Source organism: Chiloscyllium plagiosum, chromosome 11 (assembly GCF_004010195.1).
Source record: "Chiloscyllium plagiosum isolate BGI_BamShark_2017 chromosome 11, ASM401019v2, whole genome shotgun sequence".
NCBI lineage: Eukaryota > Metazoa > Chordata > Chondrichthyes > Orectolobiformes > Hemiscylliidae > Chiloscyllium > Chiloscyllium plagiosum.
In genome coordinates, this window is record NC_057720.1 from 56,338,363 (window position 1) to 56,365,568 (window position 27,206).

Here is a 27,206-nt window from a genome sequence, read left to right on the forward strand (position 1 = left end):
AGAGAGAGAGAGAGAGAAAGAAAAAGAGAGAGGAGAGCAGAACAGAACAAAGAAAGAGAAATGAAAGGGCTAGGCAGACGAAGGGTTTATTAAAAGTAAAACAGGACAGAAGAGAAGATAAATAAATGATAATGAGAGTTCAGAGTAGGAGATAAATGGGTTGGCTGTGCTGAATGCAACATATATTATGTGGTAACAGGTCAAAGTGGGGGAGAATGGGTTGGCTGTGCTCTAATTAACCTACGGTACACCAGGACCAGAGCGTTGGTGCAAGTTAAAGCATGAAAGGATGCAATCAGCCTGTAAAAGTTATTGAACTTGACGTTGAGTCCAAGAGGCTACAGGATTCCCAAACAGAACTGAGACGTGGTGTTTTACCGAGACCCGCAGCAGGTCTGCAAGAGAAATGCTGGTGTGGGAGCACGATGGTGTGGAAGTGGCAGAAATGAAAAGAAAATAAACAAAAAGCTCAGCAGTTTCGGCAGCATTTGTGGGGAGAGAGATCTCCTGCATCTGCAGTTGTGTTTAATCCCAAAGTAAAATCTGGCTTGATAGTTTACATGTTTATCCTGGCCTCTGGTTACAAACCAAAGAACACAGGATTATTATGCAAAATAGAAAAAGTAGACAAAGCTGCATAAAATATAATTTATAAAGATTTACATATCATGAGGAGCTGATTGACATCAGATTTATCAGGTAGACAATTATTTTTATCTTTTTTCAGGATTAAAAAAATCAAATGTATAAACTTTCATAAAATGAAACAAAGCATAACATTTGAGTAAAATAGTACAGTTCTGTTGTGAACGAGAATCCCAAATCTCTGAAATAACCCATTCAGATGATTCGCTGCTTTCTGGTTTATCCTTTCCAAATTTCACAAGACATTTTCTCCTCCACCAATATAAAAGCAAAGAAATATTATTTGAATCTTCTGCTTATCTCAATGCCTGTATTAACTATTTGTTTTCATCAGTCAAGGTGATTCTTGATGGGTCAGAATTTTGGGACTGCATCACCTTGCACTATGGTGGTAGTGGTAGAGATGGACAGCACGGAAACAGGAACAAACCAGTGCATGCCGACTGGATATCCGAAATTAATCTAGTCCCATTTGCCAGCATTTGGCCCAGATCCCCTGTAAATCCTTCCTATAACCATCCAGATGCCATTTAAATGTTGTAATTGTACCACCCTCCACCCCTTCCTCTGGCTGCTGTCTATAGAGTTAGCAATATCAAGAACCATTAACTCGAAGAAATCGTTTCCATTGAAACCTCTGCCTGGCATAGGCGGAGTGGAAATGATGCAAATATACTGTAGGCCTACTTTCAGGGACAGCTGGAAAAGTTTCAGAAGTCAGAAAAGAAAGTGTGAAATGGGTCTCAAAATTAATTGACTATGCACTTGAGTTGATGTTATTCTAATTTTACCTCTAATGCATATAAATCAGATTCCACAGCAATTAAACTGATAGCTACTTACTTTCTCAGGCTGTAATCCCAATAGTTATCATTTCGTAGTAATTCAGATTGTGCCTGCTGGAACCTCTTACAATACCTCACTGAACAGGGTACACAGAACCAAAAAAGGACTGTAGCTCATGAGATGCTCTTACCTCTTATGTTCAAGGAGCCCTTGGGTGCTCAGACTAGACATACGTGGGAAAGAATGAGTTAAAACACAAAATGTTCTGATTTCAATACAGTAGGATTGCAAGGCAGAGGAAAAATGCAGTTGGAATTTGGAGATCACTAAACAAATATATAATTTGTAATCAGGAATAGAAATCACAGTAACCTACATTATGTGATTGACTTCCACAAACACATCTGTAGTTACCCAACAGTAGTGATTAAGATAAAAGTCCAATCAAAATAAACTACTTAAGAAAATTGTTTATGCACCTCAAACCAGATCACTTATTTATTTGTCCTAAACCTCCAGCAAGGTCACTGTTGCTTGTTCGGAGCTTCATGTTATCATTACAGTTTCAGGCACTGAACAGAAAAATCATCAACTTAACTTGCATGTCAAGGTCAGTTATGTGGAGCATAATCTATGTTAAAAAAAAATTGAGAGAGAAAACGCGAGATAAATCATTGCAGGTGTGGTCAACACCAAACTTCGATTTCACAAACCTGCAGACTGCAGAAAGATGATTAAGGGAACATCTTTTGCTAAATATTGTAATAATAGTTATTTTAATAAATGCATATGAGTAGGCTCAAAAATGCTGTATTTAGATTACATTTCATCAGCAGATAATGAACCAGCAATATCTTGTCGAATAATCACAGTTAGCAAATGATGATATACTACCAAGGTATACCGGTTTTGCCTTTTGTAATAATTTACCTTTCCTGTCACATATTTATTAAGGGGGTCTAACCTTTGCAACCAAATGGCTGATTTTAACAGGCAGTGATATTCAATAATAGGTCAGCTGTTTGTGCTACAATCATAAAATGTTTCAAGGCAGTTGTTCAGTCTATTATTTGTTTTTTTCACCTTCATTAATAGTTAATCAGGTCTCAAGTTTTTTTTAAAAAACTTAAAGTTATACTGAATGCTAAGCTTCAGTGCAACACCAAAGATTGGAAAGAATAGAACAATCTTAGCATTACTATATCAGAATTATGGACATTTCTATGTTATTCAGATTCTGTTTTATTACATAGATATGTAGAACTATTTCTTGATTGATCAAATGTTCCCTCCTACTTTTGTCCGAACTTGGTCTTTGTTCTAGGCTATTAATTTGAAAGGCATAAATCTAGCAAAGATTTTTTTAAAAAAGTTTTTCTCTCTTGGCAGACCAAATATTAAGTATTTCGAAAATTGTACAGGCATGAGATAGCTGTGTGTCATGAAAGATTAAAATTTCTCAGCTGCTTTGGCTACTGATAAAGGGTTGCAAAAGGTTGCTCAAGACTCAAAACAGGTTCAACATTCCCTATGAAACAAACAAAAAAAAACAGAAATTGCTGGAAAAACCTCAGCAGGCCAGGTAGAATCTGTGAAGAGAAAAAAAGATTTAGACCAGAATAGATGCTTGCTTTTAAGCAGCACTACCCGATGGGCCAAGGGGCCTGCAGAGAGCTGTAGATCTCTACAACTGACTTAACCCTAGTTACTGGACTTGAAACGTTAATTCTGCTTTCTCTCCGCAAATGCCGACAGACCTGTTGGGTTTCTCTAGCAATTCCTGTTTTTTTTTCCAGATATCCAGCATGCTTTGTTATAGCAATATTAGATCATTTTGGGCAATGATCTATTTTTATTCCCTTTCTGCAAGCCTAAGAGGATTTTTCTTAAAATAAAGAGCTTTATTTTAACATAGTAAACATAACACATTCATGTTTCTCGTTAAAAGCATACTGGCTGATAAATTAATTTTCAGCTGATAGTAAGTTAGCATTTAAAAAGGGCCATTTATTTCTTACATTCCAGAAAACGTGAAACTAGATTTTGTTTTTTCTGGTAAAAGGAGGGCAGCAACAGAATTGTGCTATCTGTCTGAAACGGAATTACAAACAAACGATCTGTACTGGTCCTGCCAAATGACAGTGAACATAATCACTACCTTCTACTTCTTCACTTCAAATTCATTCCAAGCTAGCATTAGATACCTCAGGAACATGAGTCATTGTGTACTTATGAGATGAATTAAGCTGGTGGTTGACGGATTATTCACTTGAGTAAACAATCCCAGATTTTCCATGGAAAATCTAGCAACAGAATCAAGGGAGAGTGGAATTATTTTCACATCATAGGATTCTTCAAAGTTCAGGGCCTTACTGATGTGATTGGACGTCTGTACTTCCAAAACAAAGTGCAATGGCCTTCATGAACTGAAAAAAAGTGATGCCGCTCCAAAATTATCCACATAATTCATTGAACAGAGACCATTACGCAAGTGATGTGAGCTTTCATGCAGCAGTCAGGCTACCCTCCTTTACATAGGAACTCAGGAACAGCAGTAGGCCATTTAGCCCATCGTACCTACTCGCCATATAATAATATAATTATGGCGATTCATCCACTTCAATGCCTTTTCCTCACAATATTATAATATCTTTTTGTGTCATTTCTAAATATCAATCTCTACTTCAAACATACTCAATGATTTGAGTTTCCACATTCCTCTGGGGTAAAGAATTCCAAAGATTCAACTTCCTCACCTCAGTTCCAAGCGGTTTCTCCCCTATTTTTAAACTCTGTCCCCTGGCTATAGACATCCCACACAGGCAAAACATCTTACCTGCATTTAATCGGTTCGGTAATCCAAACCCTTTCAGTGCTTTTTTTTTAAGGTTTAAATGAGATCATCTCTCTTTCTATGTAAATCTGGACTATGCAGGTCCAGTTTCCAAATTCCTCTTCATTGAAGAGTCCTATCATCTCAGGAAAATCCCACAAAGATGGTGGGCCTTTATTTCTTTCTCGCTATGGCAATGGTATCTTTCTTAAATTAAGGGGATCAAAACTGCACACAGTACTTATGGACCAGGCCAGACCCCTCAAAACATTTCAAGAAGGTAGCCCTGACCCAACCTTTTCTCGTTATTTTAAGCAGATAGAAGATGGATATTCCAGGAGTGATGTGGCTGGCGAAACTATGTTGTTTTAAACAACATCAGGACACCCTTCTCTTCTTTGAATTGTGCTATTGGACCTTTCACTTCCACCAAAAACAGATGAGGTCTTGGTTCAATATTTCATCTGAAAAACAGCACCTCCAGCAGTGCAATGCTCCTTCTGTACTGCACTGGGAGTATCAGCCTTGGTTGTTTTATTTTAATGTACTCAGTACCATAAATAGAATTTTAACTCCAGATACAGTTTTCTATCGTGAGATTACACCAACTGAACTAGAGCTGCCACCGTTGTATTATGACACAGTAGTGTGGGAGTTTGGGGAAAATAAGAAAAAAAAAAGTTTTTAAAAGTAAAGATGAAAGAAAAAAAGTGCTGGCCGAGCCAACAATACCCACATCAAATCCCTGAAGAAAACATCCACAAAAGGCATCAAACACTATCATTTAAACAGCCATGAATAGTAGCCAGTTCAAAAAACATAAAACTTTAGTAACTGACAGGATTATCATCAAATGCACTCTAGGTATCTTGCAGCAGCATTACGTATCCTTTGAAAGGTCAAAAAATAGCTTACAACACAATCTTATCAAAACCTCCAAACTCTCATTTTGGAAATGTGCACAAGCTTTACACCGGACAAATTTCATTCCAGTCAAAAACAGAGCAAGGTAATGGTGATAACCTTTGATGGACAACATATTCAATTTCACAATATGGAGAAATCCTTCACAGAGTTCTCTCTTCTACAGTTGAGTTTTCATTTATGCTGACCAACACACTTGACCTAGCTGATTGAATGGTCACGTGTACTGAGGCACAGTGAAAAGCTTTGTTTTGCGAACAATACAGGCAGATCACATAGGTAAATAGCATAGATAGTAAATAATATGTAAACAGCAGCAAGAACCAAAACACAGATACAGGCGAATGCTATGAGTTTGAGTCCATTCAGTATTCTAACAATACTAGGGTAGAAACTGTTTTGAAACTGGCTGGTGCGTGTTCAGGCTTGTGTACCTTCTCCCCAGTGGTAGAGGTTGTAGAAAAGCATTGGATCTTTGAGAATGCTGGCAGCCTTCCCTTGACAGCAGGCCTGGTAGATGGATTCTATAGATGGGAGGTTGATCTTTGTGATTGTCCAGGCCGAGTTCACCACTTTCTGTAACTGTCTCTGATCTTAAATGGTATAGTTGCCATATCAGGTAGAGATACATCCAGACAGAATGCTATTGATGGTGCACCTATTCATGCCAAATTTCCTCAGCTGCCTGAGGAAGAGGAGATGTTGCTGAGCCTTTGTAACCACTGCATTGACATGAAAAGTCCAAGAAAGCTTATTGTGGATGACCACTCCCAGGAAATTGATACTCTCCACTTGTTCCACCTCTGTGCTGTTAATGTGTAGGCAGGCAGGAGTAACGTCCCACTGAAAGTCAATGATGAGTTCCTTGGTTTTGCTGGCATTGAGAGCTGGGTTGTTCTTAGTGCACCATTCTTCCAGGTCTTCCATCTCCTGTCTGTACTGTTTTGTTGCCATCTGAGATTCCACCGACTAGGTGGTGTCATCAGCGAACTTGTAAATGGCATTAGTCTGGTATTTAGTAACACAGTCATGGGTATACAGTGAGTACAGTAGGGGGCTGAGTACGCACCCCTTGGGTAGAATTGTTCTATAGCAATTATTCTAAAGGTAGGTGAAGAATGTTTTGCAAGTGCTCTACTTGCAGATTATGAGACCTGTAAATATGGGCATATATCTTCCAAGTGGCCAAATGATAATGTTGGGAAATTATTAATATCTCACTTTGACATATAGGAAAGATCTTTGCCACAATAAGTCTAATGAGATTCCCTCAAAAACCAACAAAATATACTCAGAGGCACAGAATGTGACTACAGAGCATTCAGCTTCATAGTTGAATTGTCAGCTACGTCAGCTCCCTTCAAGAGAAGTGCAGCATGCAAACATCATGCTGCTTTGCTTTTATAAGGAACTCAAGCTGACAATAATTGCAAATGACGACACCAACTGTGGGCAGGCACTTGCCACTTTAGCAATGTGTGGTTTCTGTAGATCCAGATCACATGTCAGCACTAAAATAAGACATCAGCAGAGATCAACCCACAGCAGCAAGGTACAACTTTATACTTGGCGTTTGTTGCAGATTTTACCTTTTTGGAATAAGCTTGTTTAGTCAGAGAAGCTCAGCAGATGATTTGCTACATTTCCATCATCTCACAAATGGAAAGAATCCAACCAATCTTCAGCAACACACCTAATTATTCCATACCTGAAGCAATTGAAGTTTATCCAAAGGTGGCATGAAAGTCAAAACCAATGTGCTAGATCTTTACAGCTGTTAAAAACAGACATTTATCATGCTTCTAGTCTTTCCTGATGTTACCTGGATATTTAGGTTCCTTCAAGAAATTGCTCAAACAGGGTAATTTTGAGCTAAGACAGTGAATTGAATGCACCTTGGAATGTGGGTAAGTGTACCATCTATTGTATCTAAAGGAGTCGATGGAAAGAAACTAACTGCACAGTTAAAGAGGGACCAATACACGGTGCTCAAATCCAGGGTGTCAACTAAATATGGGGCCAACATAACAAATCCCCATGAAACAAAGAAACAAATGTCCAAAGTTTGAGGCATTTCCTTCAGATAAAGTACTCTTATTGGTCCAGATGTTCTGGCCTCTGGATAGTTGGACACAAGATGTACAACTGAGGTGCATTCAGGCCCATCAGACGTCAGAGACACTGCAGAAGTTGGAGCTCCTATCTGGAAGTTCCCCTGCTCTCAGGGGCCTTTCAAAAAAATCTCAGACCCTAAACTAGAGGCAGAGATCGTACAATTTACTTAACAGATTGTTACCCAGAGAACATTAGACAGAAATTCCTTGTTTAATTCCCGAGCAACTACACAACTAATCTCCTCAACTCCCACATAGCTCCCTCCCTGGCCTGACTATCTCCATCACCCGATAGTCCTCTCTGACCCATTGACTCTCCCACCATGAATGAAAACCAGTAGAAGAATTAGGAAATTAACTGGACAGTGAGTCATCACTTCAGGGCCTCCGTTGGAGGCAGGACAGGAAGACCATCCCTTTCCACTACATGCTTAATATGGAGAATGTGGGAAAGGGATGGGGTGCCCACTTGCTACATTCTCATCTATTTAGATCTGTCCATGCAAAGATTCTTGTCCTGAAATCTTTCACATTTCATGGAAGCTATCAGACCAGTTCAGTATTTCAAGCATTTTCCATTTTCATTTCAGAGAACAGATAGGAGTCAGCCAGTTAACGTAAATATGGAGTCACATATAGGGCACACTCAGTCAAATAGCACAGAAACAGACCCTTGGGTCCAACTTGTCTGTGCCAACCAATCATTCCAATCTGACCTGGTCCCATTTACCAGCACTTGGCCCATATCCCTCTAAACCTCTACAGATGCTTTTCCAACGTTGTGATTTACCAGCCTCCACCATTTCCTTTCACATCTCGTTCCATACACTCACCACTCTGCATGAAAACTTACCCCATAAAAGCCCTTGTGCTGTCCCAACATTCTACATCCAGTAGGTGAGCTTAATCTGTCATTTTCAGGGTGAAATTGTTGAAGTCATCCTTTTTGAATGTGAAGATGTTGTGAAACTTGAAAGGGTTCAGATAAGATTTGCAAGGATGTTGCCAAGGTTGGAGGATTTGAGTTATAGGGAGAGGCTGGACAGGCTGGGGCTGTTTTTCCTGGTGCGCCGGAGGCTGAGGGGTGACCTTATAGAGGTTTACAAAATTACGAGGGGCATGGTTAGGATAAATAGACAGTCTTTTCCCTGGGATCAGGGAGTCCAGAACTAGAGGGCAAAGAGGGGAAAGATATAAAAGAGACCGAAGGGGCAACTTTTTCATGCAGAGGGTGCTATGTGTCTGGAATGAGCTGCTCGAGGATGTGGTGGAGGCTGGTACAATTGCAACATTTAAGAGGCATTTGGATGGGTATATGAATAGGAAGGGTTTGGAGGGATATGAGCCAGGTGCTGGCAGGTAGGACTAGATTGGATTGAGATATCTGGTCAGCATGGACGGGTTGGACCGAAGGGTCTGTTTCCATGCTGTACATCTCTATGACTCTAAATGGAATTGTCTGATGATGTTCCTTTTTCAAAAAGATAGCAATAAACTCAATGCACTTTTGTGACAATGGTCTACCAAAATCTGAGCAGTGCAGGTTGTTTTGACAAGAGAGGATTTAAAACATCCTCCTTAATCAGTGTGCTAAAAAACCTGGGAGTCAATACACCTCAGTTGTGGTGTAACCACAATGGTGATTACATTTTCTGATTATTGCCAGCCTTGAAACAGACATGTGCAACAGTGAACATCATATATTTCAGCTTCAACAGCAGCAATAAATTCTAACTTTAAGGCTCCTTTAATATGAAAAAAAGGGAAATTACTGATAATACCAAAGTACGTTCATGATGATGTGAAACTTAAATGTATTACAAAGATTTACAACTAGCTACCTGTAATCACAGTATAAAACAGTGTAAGAAAGGTGACTGAATGACACGGAAATGTGCAGATGTTAGAAAAGAAGGTAGTTCATACTCACTACAATATATTCCTTTCAACTATTTGGAAAAATTGTCCACTGACAGACAGAGCAGCAAGGGAGCTTTGATTGTTCCATAGCATGTCAACTTGGAGAAGGAAGTGGATTATTTAAATGTAACACTTACGTTGAGTCAGTGTCTCTTTCTTTCTTCCGTATACCAAAAGCCTTCCTTGTACGTTTTTTCAATCCTGTTAAGATAAAAGCATTTATCCTGATGTAAATATAAATCAAATATAAATATAAATCAAATGTCAGAAGTGCTTCTCAGCATGATAGTACTAACCAAGTCCGAATCTTTGAAAGATCAATAGTATTGTTTTGCAGTCAAAACAAAAAGGACAACATAATACAAGAAAGTTCTACAAAAGGTCTGGTTCACTGAACATTTCACACTAAAGATTCAGTTGATAAATTAAAATCCTTAAAATTCTGGTTAAAAATTGTATCTGTGAAATTACTGCTTTTACCTTCATCTGTAAATTTAAAAAAAATTGTTTCTCTTTACAATTGTATATCTCATGGAGACAATATAAAATTTTTCATTGCAGATGAAAGCAGAGCTTGTGGCTATCTTGTCCAAGTGAATATGAGCAATCCATTTGGGTGAAACATCAGGAACTATGAAGACCAAGCTTCACCTGATGTCCACACATCATGAAATTAATCGCTAAGTTGGACAATTTAACTTCTAAGTGTTATATTGGAGACCTTTCATCAACTTTTCTTTTTACAAAGGAAGATAGAGGGACCTAAAATTACTGCAGTGCTCACCTGATCACAGTTTGAGACAAGCATTAGGAGGCCCATGTGAAAAAGATGAAGTTGTTTGCACTGAAATTACTATTTCATAGAATCCCTATAGTGTGAAAACAGGCCATTTGGCACAACAAGTCCACACCTACCTTCCAAAGAGTAACCCACCCTGAGTTATACCCCTACCGTATATTTCCCCTGACTAATGCACCTAACCTACACATCCCTGGATACTATGGGCAATTTAGCATGGCCAACTCACCTAACCTGCACATCTCTGGACTGTGGAGGGAAACCAGAGCACCCAGAGGAAATGCACACAAAGACGGTGAGAATGTGCGAACTCCACACAGTCACCCGAGGCTGGAATCAAACCCAGGCCTCTGGCACTGCTGCCTCACAGTGCCAACCACTGAGCCACCATCCTGCCCATTTCTTTATCATCCGAGTACAGCATCCAGTGGAAAAACCAAAATAGGAGAGCAGCCATTTACCAAGTACTCAAAAGGTATCTTCAGTATCCGCTACTGTTTTTTTCTCCACAAGGATTGAATGTCTTTGGAATGCTCTTTGCCAAAAGGCAGTGAATATCGAAGCTTTGAATATTTTTAAGACACAGATAGATTCTGGATTATCAAGGAGGTGAAAGATTGTAGTTAACATTAGAGCAGCCATTATCTTATTGAATGGCAGAACAAGGTCAAAGGGCTGAGTGGTCTCCCCTTGTTCAGATGTTTATATGTGTATGCTAAGTTTACAAGTCAACCATTAAATGAGTATGATTTCATGTTGAAAATCTACCATTCAAGGATATGAAGGACTATTTAGTCCTATGGACTTAACTCCATAACCTTTATTTTCCCTCTGAATCAGGCACTCTCCCTTTTAAACATACTACCTGTGTCTGTGGGAGAGTTTGATGTAGCCTTTTTATTTTTCTTCTGGGCAGAAAAAAAATTTAAAAATTTTTCTCTTTCACTCGAGAATTTTAGTAATTAGCTCCATTTTCTAGTAAATTGCATTTCAATTGGAATGTGATACTTGAATGAAAATAAGTAGAAGAAAATATTTTGTGACGCAACGAGAGTTCAAAGAAAGTGGAGCTGATCGGTTCTGTTGACATGGGTATGACAATAAGCTCACCGGATAATGATTGTGCAGAAAATCTAAAATGTTTCCCTTCACTCATCCAGAGGAATGGTCACAAACATTAGCCTCATTCGGGTGGAAAGTCACACCAGAATTAAGGGTGGAATTTTATAAGGCCGTGAATGCCATGGGCTATGGCAAGAAATCTGCAAGAGGTCCAGCAAAGATACACTCAAATGTTGGGAGCAAATAGCCATATTTGCCAAATAAGTTTCATGCATTGAGATGACATTAGTGACTGCTTATTATCAGCCTCATTAATTGCATATCTCCCCTCTTTAATGTGCAGCTGACTATTTCACTACTGGCTGTGAGGAAAACACACCGAAAATTCCTGACATGCAAATCTGAGCAGGTAACTGGCAGCTCCAGCGCACCACTTGCTCCTCCAGAACACTACATTGGCCACAATATCTCAGGGCAGGCTCAATTGGAACCAGCTACACTCACTTCCCTGTCCAAAGACACTGGTATCTGATACCTGCCAACCTCTCAGGATCTTTGTAGCAGTTCTCATACACTTATCAGACATTTTTACATTTTAAAACTGCACCTCGGGTGCATTAGGAACTGCTGTTGAAATGCTGCTGCGAGAAGACAGTCTGTTGGTGCCCGTTGTCAGGTATCCTGCTCATGGATTCAACCAGGCTGCATCTCAGGGCTACTCATTTGCTGTCTTAGTGCTCACTCACCCTCAACTTTGACACTACCTGGATGCCCACAGCATCCCTGCCTTGCCTTGCTGCTCCAAAAAGCGAGTTGCAAGGCTCACAATACTTCTGTGTTGCCTGTTCTTTAGTGAAAACACAAACACAATGGCATAAAGCTGACAGTCAGGTCAAGGTCAGCAGCCTCTAATCAGAAAGTACTGGTACATCATGTCATGTCAAGGGCAACCTCTAACATTAGTCCAGTGGTTTGGCCATGGTCAGTCAGTCAATTGCAGCAGTCAGGGTCATCACCCCAGGTTGGAGGGGTGGCGTACTGTGCTGCGAGGAGCCAAACGCTGGGCAGCCCACTACCTGTCTTGACTCACTCTGCTTGACGGTGAGCTGGTTTCTCCTGGAATTAGGAGGGAGGGACTGAACAAATGAGATGAAAGTAGGTGGCACAGCTGTGAGTGGTGTTGCTGGTGGGGAAGTTGATAAGGTCTCTCGAGCAAGTGAGTGGGCAGAACAGAGGTCATCGAGTGTGGTTTGGGGGGGGGGGGGGGGTCACAGCAACTGTGCATGATAGACTATGAATATGGTGGGAGATGGTGGAGTAGCACAGAGACAGTAAGATTGAGGCAGCTAATAGAAGATTAGAAAATGGTGGCACTGACCTGCTTCCCACACTATTGGGCACACCTCCAGAAAGCAGAGAGCACAAGGACACAGATGGCAACCCTTGGACCAGAATGACAGGGTCTAATGTTGTTACCTCCTCTACTGGGTGTGAGGAAGAGGGTGCCCATTCTCTACATCACCCCATCTGACAGGACCTCCAGATGTTTGTCTACCTTACTTGATAAGTCCAGGGCTAATGTCACAAACTGTGCAGGACAGGTCTGGAATGATTGTGCAGCCAGACATGCACTACGGCCTTTTAAAGATGGTTCAGGCATTTGAGGTCCTGGGCTATTTAGCAGTGGACTGTTTTCTCATTTGTTGCTTTTTATCACGGTAGAGCAATATGATACTGTGCAATTTTACTGCAGATGACTTAATGCAATATTAATCTATTATAGGAATAAGACCATTAGATATAGGAGCAAAATTAGGCGATTTGGTCCATAAGTTTGCAGATGACACCAAAACTGGATGTGTAGTGCACAGCGAAGAAGGTTACCTTAGAATAGGATGGGATCTTGACAGAACCCCACTGGTCCTCACCTACCACCCCACCAATCTCCATGTACAGCGCATCATCTGCCGTCACTTCCGCCACCTCCAAACAGACCCCAGCACCAAGGATATATTTCCCTCCCCTCCCCTATCAGCTTTCCGTAGAGACCACTCACTCCGCGACTCCCTTGTCAGATCCACACACCCCACCGACCCAACCACCACTCCCGGCACCTTCCCTTGCAACCGCAGGAGGTGCAACACTTGCACCCACACCTCCCCCCTCACTTCTCTCCAAGGCCCCAAAGGAAACTTCCATATCCGCCACAGATTCACCTGCACCTCCACCCACATCATCTACTGCATCCGCTGCAGCCGGTGTGGCCTCCTCTATATTGGGGAGACAGGCCGCCTACTTGCGGAGCGATTCAGAGAGCACCTCTGGGCCACCCGGACGAACCAACCCAACCAACCTGTAGCACAGCATTTCAACTCCCCCTCCCACTCCACCGAGGATATGCAGGTCATTGGACTCATCCACCGCCAAACCACAACAACCCGACGGTCGGAGGAGGAGCGTCTTATCTTCCGACTGGGAACACTCCAACCGCAGGGGATGAACTTGGACGTCACCAGTTTCTTCATCCCCCCTCCCCCCACCTTGTCTCAGCCGGATCCCTCCAGCCCCGGCACCGCCTTCCTGACCTGCAGTCTTCTACTTGACCTAGTTTCAACTTTGATCTCCAGCATCTGCAGACCTCACTTTCTCCTCTTGATCAGATGGGCCAATGGGTTGAGGAGTGGCAGATAGAGTTTAATTTAAGTTAAATGGGAGGTGCTGCATTTTGGAAAAGGCAAATCAGAGTAGGACTTATACACTTAAATGGGAAGTCCTGGGGAGTGTTGCTGAACAAAGAGACCTTGGAGTGCAGGTTCATTGAAAGTGGAGTCACAGTTAGAAACAATTGTGAAGGCAGCATTTGGTATGCTTTCCTTTATTAGTTAGTGCATTGAGTAAAGGAGTTGGGAGGTCATGGTGTGGTTGTACAGGCCATTGGTTAGGCCACTGTCGGAATAGTGCGCGCGATTCTGGTTTCCCTTCTATAGGAAGGATGCTGTGAAACTTGAAAGGGATCAGAAAGGATTTATGGATGTCAACAGGGTTGGAGGATTTGAGCTATAGGGAGAGGCTGAACAGGTGACATTATAGTGGTTTATAAAACCATGAGGGGCATGGATACAATAAATAGACAAGGTCTTTTCCTCTGGGTAGGAGAATCCAGAATGAGAGGGCATTGATTTAGGGCGAGTGGGGAGAAATTTAAAAAGGACTTAAGGGGCAACTTTTTCATGCAGAAGGGTGGTGCATGTATGGAATGAGCTGCCAGAGAAAGTGGTGGAGGCTGGTACAATTACAGCAATTAAAAGGCATCTAGATGGTATATCAATAGGAAGGGTTTACAGGAATATGGGCCAAGTGCTGGAAAAAATGGGATTATAATAGATTAGGGTATCTGGTCGGCATTAACAAGTTTCCATGCTGTACATCTCTGACTCTGTCTGTCCGCCATTCGATCACAGCTGATGTACGTTTCTCAAACTCATTCTCCTGTCTCTTCTACATAACCTTTGATCTGCTTACTAATCCAGAACCCAACTCGGTCTTAAATATACTTAATGTCTTTGCCTCCACAACCCTCTGTAGCAATGAGTTCCACAGATTAATCACCCTCTGGCTGTAGAAGTTCCTCCTCATCTCAGTTCTAAAGAGGTTGTCCTTTCACTCGGAGGCTGTTGCTTTGAGTCCCCGTCTCTGCTACCAATACAACAGTGGAAACAATTGTTTTAAAATAAAAACTGACCAACCAGAATATTTCTGAATTAATATTCCTCGCACATTTCTGAAGCACCTGCATGAGTATTAAAGACAAAAATTGCAAATATGTAATCCATCCACTACATTGTTTTCGACAGTTTTGAACAAGGCACAAAGAAAGTTAATAGTCTGGAGTTAATTTACAAATTTTCAGGCGACAAAAATCACAGGGATAGTCAATAGTAGGAAAGTCTACAACAACTAACAGGTGGACATTAATAAACTTGTGGAACAGACAAATAATTGACAAATGAAGTTCAGCACAGATAAATGTGAAATAGTAAATTTTGGTAGAAGAATAATTAGATGCAAACTGGCCAGAAATTGGAAGATGCAATTAGGAAGGCAGGTGGATAAAGGGATCTTGCAGTACAAATACACCAATCACTGAAAGCTGTATATTAGGTTGGAAAGGTCATTAAAGTAAACCAAGAACACAGGCTTTTTTAAATGGGGGAGGTAGAGCTACTGGGAAGCTCAGAACCACAGATGCTTGCATCATCTTTAAAAAGGTGCTATCCACCCAGGCATGTACTGTCAGTCCAGATCAGAAAGTTAGGCTAAACATGCATTGAACCTTAATTCCAAAAGCAATGCATGCAGTTCTAATAACCATCAGGAAAAGATTGACAGGCTGATTTCTTTTCTGTTGAAGAAATTAAATCTTAGGGGTAATCTAATAGAGGTCTTCAAAATCATGAAGGTATTTGATATAGTGGGTATGAGATGTTAAGGGGTTAATTTGCTCTGCTGACCTTCAAGAAACTGGATGTCCCTGGATAAGGTGGTGTGCTTCTCTATCTTGGAGGTACAATCTCCTATTATTCAGAGAAAATTCACATTATTATCCCCTATTCAGAATCAAAAAGAACATAGTTAAAATTCTGACTACTCCCTGCAATTAAAGAAAAGATTTATACCAGATCTTGCCTTTAAAGGAATGATCTAAATTACATTATCTCAAGAAACAATCAGGACACTGCATTGTGTCTCGAGTGGCATGTGACTGTGGGGGAGTGGCTGGGGATTGTCTTGTGGGCATGACTAACTGTGATGGAAGATTTTGTATAAAGGAAGAACTGGTTCCTTTGCTCAGGGAGATCTCTTGACACGGTCAGCTAGTGTTGTGAAGAGTGTGTTAACGGTTTCTCCAAAGATGGTAGCTGCTTAATAAATTTTGACTGTTCAGAGATGTTGGCACATTGCAGTTCATCAAGAATGTGCCCTCTTGCAGAGGAGCTTAACTACAAGTTACCAACATAATACCGGTGATTTATCATTTCAACAGGGAACGTAGAAGAAAACCACCAGAGTGGTGAGAATATGAAACCACAGGGAATGTTTGAACTGAATAGCACAAGTGTAATGTTAATACTGAAATAGGAGGGAGAGAAGTGAATAGTGGGTTACAATGCTTTAAAGCAATACCAGCTTTAGTAAAGATGGGAAAAAAAAAGAGGTTTGACAGAAGCATAAAAGGAGCATGGACTGGTTGGGTTGAATGGCCTGGTTCTATGCAGTCTTTCTTTTGTTACTCTAAATAAAATAATTTATACATTAACCAGACATGAAGATCCTTACTGACTGACATTTTGAGAAGAGAAACAAATTATTTAAGATGCAGTTGTGTTGATGGGTGATGGTGAATGACTACCTACAGCAGAACATGGTAGATGGTGTGGTGCAACAGTACTAACAGCTGACCAAACATCCACAAGGAGGAGATACAGAAGAATTAGGCTTTAAAAGGAGCACAAAATATGGCAAGCATCTTGAATCTTAAAGTTGGATTTTCTGTGCACATAGGCAGGAAACGATAATGTTCTCACAAAAATGTTAATAAGATGATCGGAGCCTTTTACACAGAAAACAACAGTCTAACACAAAAGGTGCAGTCAAGGAAGGCAAGATGATAAAATGGACCAATTGACAGGCATCTCCAAATGCTTGGATTAAAGAGGTAGCGTGACAGGAAAGCCTTAAAGGGACGATAGCCTCCTGCTTCTCTGCCGTGCTAAAAGGTAAGCTCCTAAAAATCTGAACAGATGAAGGCCAGCAACAATGGGACAAGGAGGGATTTTAAAAAAGGGGATGTTGGAGGGAGATTATGGAGCTGGAGAAAGCTGCAGACCTAGGGAGGATGATGATAATGAAGGAATTTTAGACAAGCATGACTATTTAAAAAAAAAAGCTGAAAATGTGTTGCTGGAAAAGCGCAGCAGAACTTTTCCAGCAACACATTTTCAGCTCTGATTTCCAGCATCTGCAGTCCTCACTTTCTCCTATTTCAAAAAATATAATTGTTGAGGCATTGGGAACCAACATAGATCGGCAACAAAACTCATGAATAAGTGGAACTTGTGTGATGGGCAGCAAAGTTTAGTTTGAGCTGGTTTGTAAAGGATAGACGACAGGAAAACAGCCAGAAAAAAGGTGTTGTAACAGCCATATTTGACTAAACCATTGACTAGGGTTTCCATGGTAACGATCGAAGGTTGTGCTAGAGATAGCTGACAATACTGAAGGAAGATGTGATACTTATTGAACAGAATGCAGAGACTGGTATTCCTTTTGAAAATTGTCAGGGAAAAGGAAAAATCATTGTTAAGAATACAAAGTCTGTAACTAAAAGGGATAGATTAAAAATCTTCCTAATTTTTAACTGCAACTTTTAAATTTAAAATTTGACATGTCGTACAGATGCCTTTACCTGTATTTTTGATTGTGGACAAAAATAGGAAAAGGACTATTTAAAACTATGCTTTATGAAAGGGTGTTTTTTTTTAAAAAGTGCAGCATTACAAGTTACTGAAACTCATTGTCAGTTGTGTTTACACTGCTGCTTTGATAAAACAATGGAGAAGGTTGTTTGTAAAATGAGCCAGCACTAAGAGGCACACACAAAGTGAGGTTTAGGACCTCTTGTGGCACAAATGGTAGTGTCCCCAACTCTGAGCTTGGAGACCTAGATTTAGGTCCTACCTGCTCCAGAGATGTCTACTAATGTCTCTGGTCAGGTTGATGAGGAAAACACCTACAAAGTGAGAGCTGACTGACAATAGATTGCTGAATAATTTGTGAAGTGGTGACCAGTAGTGGATGCCAAAGGCTATCAGCCTTATGACAACTATGATTGGCTCTTGGGTAGCTGAACAGCTTTTGGATGAGAAAGATCCTGGCAGAAAACCTCAGACTGCTGAAAGAACAGATGGTGGGTCTCTCTCCCCAGTAAAGTACCTAAAACCTGATTTTCCCTCACCATTTGCTGTAAGTTGTGGCCTTTGACTAAAAAAACGTTGCACTGAGTGTAGCAATTGCCTGTCCCTCCTCAAATGAAAGGAAAATAATCTGGAATAGAGATATTGAAGAATAGGAAACCATGGCAAGTAAAGGCTTCATTTCAGTGAGGCATTTGGACTGGGGCCATTGAATTGCTTCCCCAGATTTTTTCCTGTGACATATAACACCAATTTTTATTTTGTCTGTATCTGTGTACGTTTTTTTTAAAAAGGGAGTTAAAAGTTTTAACTAGTAACATAATGTCAATGATTGTTACCTCGTGTTTAGTATCTATTTTTAATAAATACTAGTTCTCGCTAGATACAGAAACCTGGCTCTCTGTTGGGCTCTGTCTATGAGACATAAATTGTGAACATTTGTATAATTTGATACATTTTATAATTTATACAATGACTTCAGGAATAGTCAAGCTTGACTTCCAGAGCATTACTCCAGTGAGGTGTGACAATATATCTACTGATGGCAAAAACTTTAATTTATTGCCAACCCCAGTTGACCTTAAAAGTGCAATCAGACTTTTTGAACCCTGCAGTCTTGTGGTACAGGAGAAAAGGCTTTCCCACAATGCTGTTAGGTCAAGAGAGCCAAGATTTTGACAAAACAACAATGCAGAACAAGCACTATACTGCTTTTGTGGGATTTCCAAGGAATTTGAAAGAGATACTGTTTCCCTAAGTGCAGGAGGCTGTAGATTTAAAAGCATTTTGCTGAAAAACAAAACTTGAATTGTAAATTGCAGCTCATCTAAAGGTTAGATATCAGACAAGCAGTGTGGGAGCACAACAGCAGTTGAAGCTCAAGGGAGGTGGAGCTATGTATTGTTTGAGTACTTGTGGGAGTTAACACAACAAGCTTGATCACATTAATTATATTTAGCAAGAATTCAACACAAGAAAAAGCAAGATAAAAAGATATTTCTTGAATGCATTTCTCAAAACAGAGGGAAATGTGGACTAACTAGTATGTACCATGTTAAATATTTTTTCCATATTTTGCATCACATATTACATTAACTAGTTCATTAGCTCTGTGTATAAGTGTTCCTGCACTAAATTCACAATAAATGGATGAAAGTGTCTTTTTTTTTAAAATTACATGTGGGTGTCCCGAGCTAGGCTGGCACTTTAATTGTCTGTCCCTAATTAGAACAAAGAGCAGCACAGCACTGTCCCTTCAGCTCTCAATGGTGTGTTGACCTTTTATCAGACTAACCTATATTCCCTTCATTGTACTATCTTCCATGTGCCTATCCAAGAGTCACATAAACGTCCCTAACGTATCTCACTCGATTACCACTGCTGGCATTGCATTCCACGCACCCAGCACTCTCTAGTGTAGTTTCCCTGGATAAGGTGGTATTCAGCTACCTTCTTGAATCATGCAGTCCCTGGAGTGCATCAGGAGACCCTGAGGAGATGTTGGAGAGTAATTCCATAATTTCAACCCAGTGGCAATAAAAAGAAATAAATAAACTGGGAAGCCAGGGAGGAGATTGGAATCTTTGGGTTTGATCTTTATGTTGTCATTTTCTACAGGAATAGTAGAAGACTGGAGGATAGCAAATGTTGTCCCTTTGTTCAGGAAGGGGAGTAGAGACAACCCTGGAAATTATAGACCAGTGAGCCTTACTTTGGTTATGGGTAAAGTGTTGGAATGGTTTATAAGAGATAGGATTTATGATCATCTAGAAAGGATTAAGTTGGTTAAAGATAATCAACACGGTTTTGTGAAGGGTAGGTCATGCCTCACAAATCTTAGAGTCTTTGAGAAGGTGACCAAACAGGAGGAGGAGGGTAAAGCGGTTGATGTGGTGTATTGGGATTTCAGTAAGGCATTTGAGAAGGTTCCTCATGGTAGGCTATTGCTCAAAATACAGAGGCTTGAGTGTGATTTAGTGGTTTGGATTAGAAATTGGCTAGCCCAAAAAAAGATAGAGGGGGGTGGTTAATGTGAAATACTCATCTTGGAGTTCATTTACTAGTGGGCTACTGCAAGGATCTGTTTTGGGTCCACTGTTGTTTGTCATTTTTATAAAATGACCTGGATGAGGGCATAGAAGGATGGATTAGTAAATTTGCGGATGACACAAAGGTTGGTAGAGTTGTGGACAGTAACAAAGGATGTTGTAGGTTACAGAGGGACGTGGATAAGCTTCAGAGCTGGGCTGAGGGGTGTCAAATGGAGTTTAATGCGAAAAAGTGTGAGGTGATTCACTTTGGAAGGAATAACAGGAATGCAGAGTACTGGGCTAATGGGAAGATTCTTGGTAGTGGAGATGAATGGAGAGATCTCAGTGTCCATGTACACAGATCATTGAAAGTTGCCACCCAGTTTGATAGGGTTGTTAAGAACGCATACAGTGTGTTAGCGTTTATTGGTAGAGGCATTGATTTTCAGAACCACAAGGTCCTTACTTTAGCTATACAGAAACCTCTGGTGGGGCCACACTTGGAATATTGTATACAGTTCTGGTCACTGCATTATAGGGGAAGGATGTAGAAGCTTTGGAAAGGGTTCAGAGGAGGTCTACTCGAATGTTGCCTGGTATAAAGGGAAGATCTTATGAGGAAAGGCTGAGGGACTGGAGGCTGTTTTCATGAGAGGAGGAGTTTGAGAGGTGACTTAATTGAGACACAAGATAATCAGAGGGTTAGTTTGGGTGGACAGAGAGCTTTCTGTGTTAGATGGTGATGTCTAGCATGAGGGGACATAGCTTTAAATTGAGGGGTGTTGAATATAGGACAGATGTCAGAGGTAGGTTCTTTACTCAGAGTAATAGGGGTGTGGAACACACTGCCCGCAGCAGTAGTACTACTACCACAACAACCAACAAAGTTTATTTGGAAGCACTAGCTTTCGGAGAGCTACTCCTTCACCTGATGAAGGAGCAGCACCCCGAAAGCTAGTGCTTCCAAATAAACCTGTTGAACTATAACCTGTTGTTGTGTGATTTTTAACTTTATCCACCCCAGTCCAACATCAGCGTCTCCAAATCATGTAGTAAACTCACCAATGTTAATGGCATTTAAATGGTCATCAGATAGGCCTATGGATGAGAATGGAATACTGTAGGTTAGATGGCTTCAGATTGTTGCACCTTCCTGTGAAACCATCGAGGGACAAAGGGCGTGTACTGTGCTGTAATGTTCTCTGTTCTATGTAGTGTGTGGCTCAAAGGAGAACATGCAGGGGATGGTGTTCCTTTGCATCTGCTGTCCTTGTACCTCTATGTGGTAGAAGTCATTGGCTTGGAAGATGCCTTGGTGAATCACTTCATCTAAATGGCGCACACTGCTGCCACTGTACATTGATATAAAGGGAGTAGATGTGGTAAATAGGGTGTCAACCAAGTGGGTTGTTTTATACTGGATGAGGTCCAACTTCTTGAATATTGTTGAAGCTGCACTTAACCAGCAAAGTGTAAAATATTTCTTAACATTCCAGAGTTGTGCCTTTTGGATGGTGGACAAACATTGAGATGATAGGATTCCCAAAATATTGTCTGCACTTGCAATCACAGTATTTATGGAGCTTGTCCACCACAGTTTCTGGTCAATAGTAACACCCAGGTTTTGAAGGTGAGTGATTCATCATAGACAATGCTATTAAAATTCAAACAGAGATAGGTAAATTTTCCCTTGTTGGAGGAAGAATATTGCCTAGCACTTGTGTGTCAATGTTACTTGCCATTTGTCAGTCCAACCCCGAATCTTGTCCAGGTCTTGCTGTATATGGAGATGGACTCCTTTGGAATCTGAGGACTCATGAAGGTGCAATCATGTAAACAGTGAACATCCCAATTCTGACTTTGTATGCAGAGAATGTCATTGGTGAAGTAGCTAGAGGTGGCTGGGCCTAGGATATTCTGCAGGGGTCTCCTGGGTCTGAAATTACAGACCTCTAAAAACCACAATGGCCTTTTGTTATTGACTACAAATCAGCAAGGAACTGGTTTTGATTTTTATTGACTCCAGTTTTGCTAGAGCTCCTTGATCCCATATTGACTGGTAGCTTAATGTTCCAGGATACAAATGCTACAGGAAGGATAGAAAGGGAAGCAAAAGAGGAAGGGGAGTGGCGTTTTTGATAAGGGTTAGCATTACAACTGTACCAAGGGAGGATATTACCGGAAATACATCCAGGGAAGTTATTTGGATGGAACTGAGAAATAAGAAAGGGATGATCACCTTATTGGGATTGCATTGTAGACCCCCTAATAGTCAGAGAGAAATTGAAAAGCAAACTTGTAAGGAGATCTCAGTTATCTGTAAGAATAATAGGGTGGTTATAGTAGGGGATTTTAACTTTCCAAACAGATTGGGACTGCCATAGTGTTAAGGGTTTACATGGAGAGGAATTTGTTAAGTGTGTACAAGACAACTTTCTGATTCAGTATGTGGATGTACCTACTAGACAGGGTGCAAAACTTGATCTATTCTTGGGAAATAAAGGCAGGGTGGGTGACTGAGGTGTCAGTGGGGGAGCACTTTGGGGCCAGTAACCATAATTCTATTAGTTTTAAATTAGTGATGGAAAAGGATAGACCAGATCGAAAAGTTGAAGTTCTAAATTGAAGAAGGGCCAATTTTGATGGTATTAGGCAAGAACTTTCAAAAGCTGATTGGAGGCAGATGTTTACAGGTAAAAAGGACGGCTGGAAAATAGGAAGCCTTCAGAAATGAGATAACGAGTGTCCAGAGACAGTATATTCCTGCTGGGGTGAAAGGAAAGGCTGATGGTATAGGGAATGCCAGATGACTAAAGAAATTGAGGGTTTGGTTAAGAAAAAGGAGGAAGCACATGTCAGGTATAGACAGGACAGATTGAGTGAATCCTTAGAGTATAAAGGAAGTAGGAGTATACTTAAGAAGGAAATCAGGAGGGAAAAAAGGGGACATGAGATAGCTTTGGCAAATAGAGTAAAATGAGAATCCAAAGGGTTTTTACAAATACATTAAGGACAAACAGGTAACTAGGGAGAGAATAGGGCCCCTCAAAGATCAGTAAGGCAGCCTTTGTGTGGAGCCGTAGAAAATGGGGGAAGATGTTAAATCAGTATTTTGCATCAATATTTACTGTGGAAAAGGATATGGAAGATATAGAATGTAGGGAAATAGATGGTGACACCTTGAAAAATGTCCATATTACAGAGGAGGAAGTGCTGGATGTATTGAAATGCATAAAGGTGGATAAATCCCCAAGACCTGATCAGGTCTACCCTAGAACTCTGTGGGAAGTTAGGGAAGTGATTGGTGGGCCCCTTGATGAAATATTTGTATTATCAATAGTCACAGGTGACGTGCCGGAAGACTGGAAGTTGGCTAACGTGGTGCCACTGTTTAAGAAGGGTGGTAAGGACAAGCCAGGGAACTATAAACCAGTGAGCCTGAGGTCAGTGGTGGGCAAGTTGTTGGAGGGAATCCTGAGGGACAGGATGTACATGTACTTGGAAAGGCAAGGACTGATTCGGGATAGTGCGTGCATGACTGTGTGGGAAGTCATGTCTCACAAACTTGATTGATTGAGTTTTTTGAAGTAGTAACAAAGAGGATTGATGAGGGCAGAGCAGTAGACATGACCTATATGGACTTCAGCAAGGCATTCAACAAGGTTCCCCATGGGAGACTGTGATTAGCAAGGTTAGATCGCATGGAATACAGGGAGAACTAGCCATTTGGATACAGAACTGGCTCAAAGGTAGAAGACAGAGGGTGGTGGAGGAGAGTTGTTTTTTAGACTCAGGCCTGTGACCAGTGGAGTGCCACAAGGATCGGTGCTGGGTCCTCTACTTTTTGTCATTTACATAAATGATTTGGAGGTGAGCATAAGAGGTACAGTTAGTAAGTTTGCAGATGACAACAAAATTGGAGGTGTAGTGGACAGCAAAGAGGGTTACCTCAGATTACAACGCGATCTTGAACAGATGGGCCAATGGGCTGAGAAGTGGCAGAAGGGGTTTAATTCAGATAAATGTGACGTGCTGCATTTTGGGAAAGCAAATCTGAGCAGGACCTCTACAGTTAGTGGTAAGGTCCTAGGGAGTGTTGCTGAACAAAGACCTTGGAGTGCAGATTCATAGCTCCTTGAAAGTGGAGTTGCAGGTAGATAGGATAGTTGATGCGGCATTTGGTATGCTTTCCTTTATTGGTCAGAGTATTGGGTACAGGAGTTGAGAGGTCATGTTGCAACTGTACAAGTCATTGGTTAGGCCACTGTTGGAATATCACGTGCAATTCTGGTCTCCTTCCTATCGGAAAGATGTGGTGAAACTTGAAAGGGTCCAGAAAAGATTTACAAGGATGTTGCCAGGGCTGGAGGATTTGAGCTATAGGGAGAGGCTGAACAGGCTGGGGCTGTTTTCCCTGGAGTGTCGGAGGCTGAGGGGTGACCTTATAGAGGTTTACAAGATTATGAGGGGCATGGATAGGATAAATAGACAAAGTCTTTTCCCTGGGATGGGGGAGTCCAGAACTAGAGGGCGTAAGTTTAGGGTGAGAAGGGAAAGATATAAAAAAGAAAAGAGACCTACGGGGCAACTTTTTCACACAGAAGGAAGGAAGGTGGTATGTGTATGGAATGAGCTGCCAGAGGAAGTGATGGAGGCTGGTACAATTGCAACATTTAAAAGGCATTTGGATGGGTACATGAATTGGAAGTGTTTGGAGGGATATGGGCTGGGTGCTGGCAGGTGGGACTAGATTGGGTTGGCATGTCTAGTTAGCATGGACAGGTTGGACCAAAGGGTCTGTTTCCATGCTGTACATTTCTATCACTATGACTCCACTGGAATACTGCCTTACAGTCAAGGACAGTCACATCTGGAGTCCAGCTCTTGTTTGTAATGAAGTCACGAGCTAATAGCTCTGCCAGAGCCCAGAGTGATCAGTGAGCAGGTTATTCCTTCGTAAGTGCTGCAGATAGCACAGTAGCCCTCCTCTTCCTCAATTTACTAGTGATTAACAGTAAATTGATAGGGTAATAATGACCAAGTTTGATTTGTCCTGTTTGTGTACAACATATACCATTGGCAACTACATGGTGTAACTATAGTGGAACAGCTTAGTGAGGGTATGGCTGGTTTTGGAATACTGCTCTTCAGTACTGTTACCATAATGTTGTCAGGCCATAAAGCCTTTGCAATAGACAGAGCTAAATAATTCCACAATCAACAGATCAAATCTAACATCAAAACAAAAAAGTGCTGCAATGTATCCAGTGCCCTCAACCATTTCTTGATGTCACATGAAGTGAACTGATTGACTGAGGACTATTATCTGTGATGTTGGGACCTTGGGAAAAAGCTGCGATGAGTCATTTAACAGTACTCTTGGCTGAAGATTGTTGCAATTACTTTAGCTTTTGCATTTAAGTATTGGGCTCCCTAACATTAAGAATCAAACCTCCTCCTCTTGTCAGTTGGTTAATTGTTCACTGTCATTCATAACTAAATGTGGGGCTGCAGAGCTTAAATCTCATTAAAAGGAAACAAAATATTGTTGATGCTGGAAATCTGAATTAAAGAAATAAATTAGTTCTAAAGCAGTGCTCTTGGACTCAAAATGTTGTTTCCGTTTCACTTCACAGATGCCACCAGACCTGCTGAGTTTCTCTCGCGCTTTGTTTGGATTTTAGGTCTGATCTGGTGGTTGGAGAATCTGGTGGTTCTGTCTATTGCTGGTCGGTTCTGCTGTTTAGCATACAAATTGCCCTGTGTTGTAGCTTCACCATGCTAACATATTCTTTTATGTGTCCTGTACTGCTCCTGGCATGCCCCACTGCACTCTTCATTGATTGAAGATCAATCTCCTGAGTTGACAATAATGGTCAAATGGGGAATATGCTGGGTTATTAGCTTACAGATTGCTGTTGAATATAGTTCTGTTGCTACGGATGAGTCACTGCCTCATGATTGCACAGACTTGATTTGCTAGATTTATTCAAAGTCTATCCCATTTAGCATACTACACAACCTAAGGAGGTATCCTCAATATTAAGATTGGCCTCCACAATAAGAAGGATTGTTCCTACTAAAACAGTCATGGATGGATGCATCTGCTTTAGACAGATTGATGAACATGTAGAGTTGTCATTTCCCTCAACTTGCCACAGACTCAGTACAGCAGCTAAGTCCATAAGTACTCGATCATTTTGGTTAGTACCTTGGTAACAAGCCACACTTGACGATGGAAACTTAAATGCTCCAAGCAAAATACCTCTCGTGTCTCAATGCCATTTCCAAGTGGTATTTAACATGAACAAGTACCAATTCATCAGCTGATGTTGTGAGAGAGATAATCAGCATGTCATTACCTTATCCATGTTGGCCCAGATGTTGAGGATTTCCAGGCAATTCCTTCCTGACTGTAAATCAGCATGCTTCTACCTCTGCAGGGTCTGTTCCGCTTGTGGCACAGGAGATCACCATAGATGGTTATGTTGGTGATAATCCAGTAATACCTCTCACTAGCAACATAAATGGTACAGCAGCCAGAAACTACACTATTCACAACACATAGCTAGCATGGCTGACACTTCCAAACCCTAGTTTCTGCTTAATTACTAGGCCATACAGGTATCCTTATCTACATCTCATCTAAAGACTCTCCCCAAGTCACCACTATTCTGTCCTCAGAGACCACAGATTCTATAGAGGACATCACATACAGACAAGCAATTATACAAGTTCTAAACATGAGTTTTTATTCACAGCCACAAAAGTGAACACAAATTAATGGAATAGAGGCTGCAATTTTACCACAATGCAAACCAAAAGCTGGCGTCATGACCAATGACTGACTATCTTACATCCTATGATGCAGTCTGCTGCACCCAGACTGATCCCATTACCCAAGCTCCTCAGTATCAATGACACGGATTTGTTACCTGCTCCAACTATGCAGAGTACAGCATGCCAGGATGCTATGGCACACTCTGGCCTATACTAGAGGGTGCCAAAGACTTCTCCAAGCAGTAGGGCTGTATCTTCTGCAGCCCTATCATCAGTCACACCATAGCCCTGGGCACAGCGTATGCACCAACTTGGTGCAGGTGCAATGCAAATGGAGTG

General features: G+C 41.1%; 1 protein-coding gene across 10 annotated transcripts in view; it reads right to left on the reverse strand.

Annotated features, from left to right (window-relative positions):
- The window catches only part of sgip1a (SH3GL interacting endocytic adaptor 1a), a 228,792-nt gene that overhangs the window by 142,999 nt on the left and 58,587 nt on the right, over positions 1 to 27,206 (reverse strand). For all 10 annotated transcript variants that reach the window (XM_043699420.1, XM_043699419.1, XM_043699418.1 and 7 more), the window contains one exon: positions 9,360 to 9,423. In XM_043699420.1, coding sequence (XP_043555355.1) covers positions 9,360 to 9,423 — 64 coding nt within the window. The remainder of the gene's footprint in view (positions 1 to 9,359; positions 9,424 to 27,206) is intronic.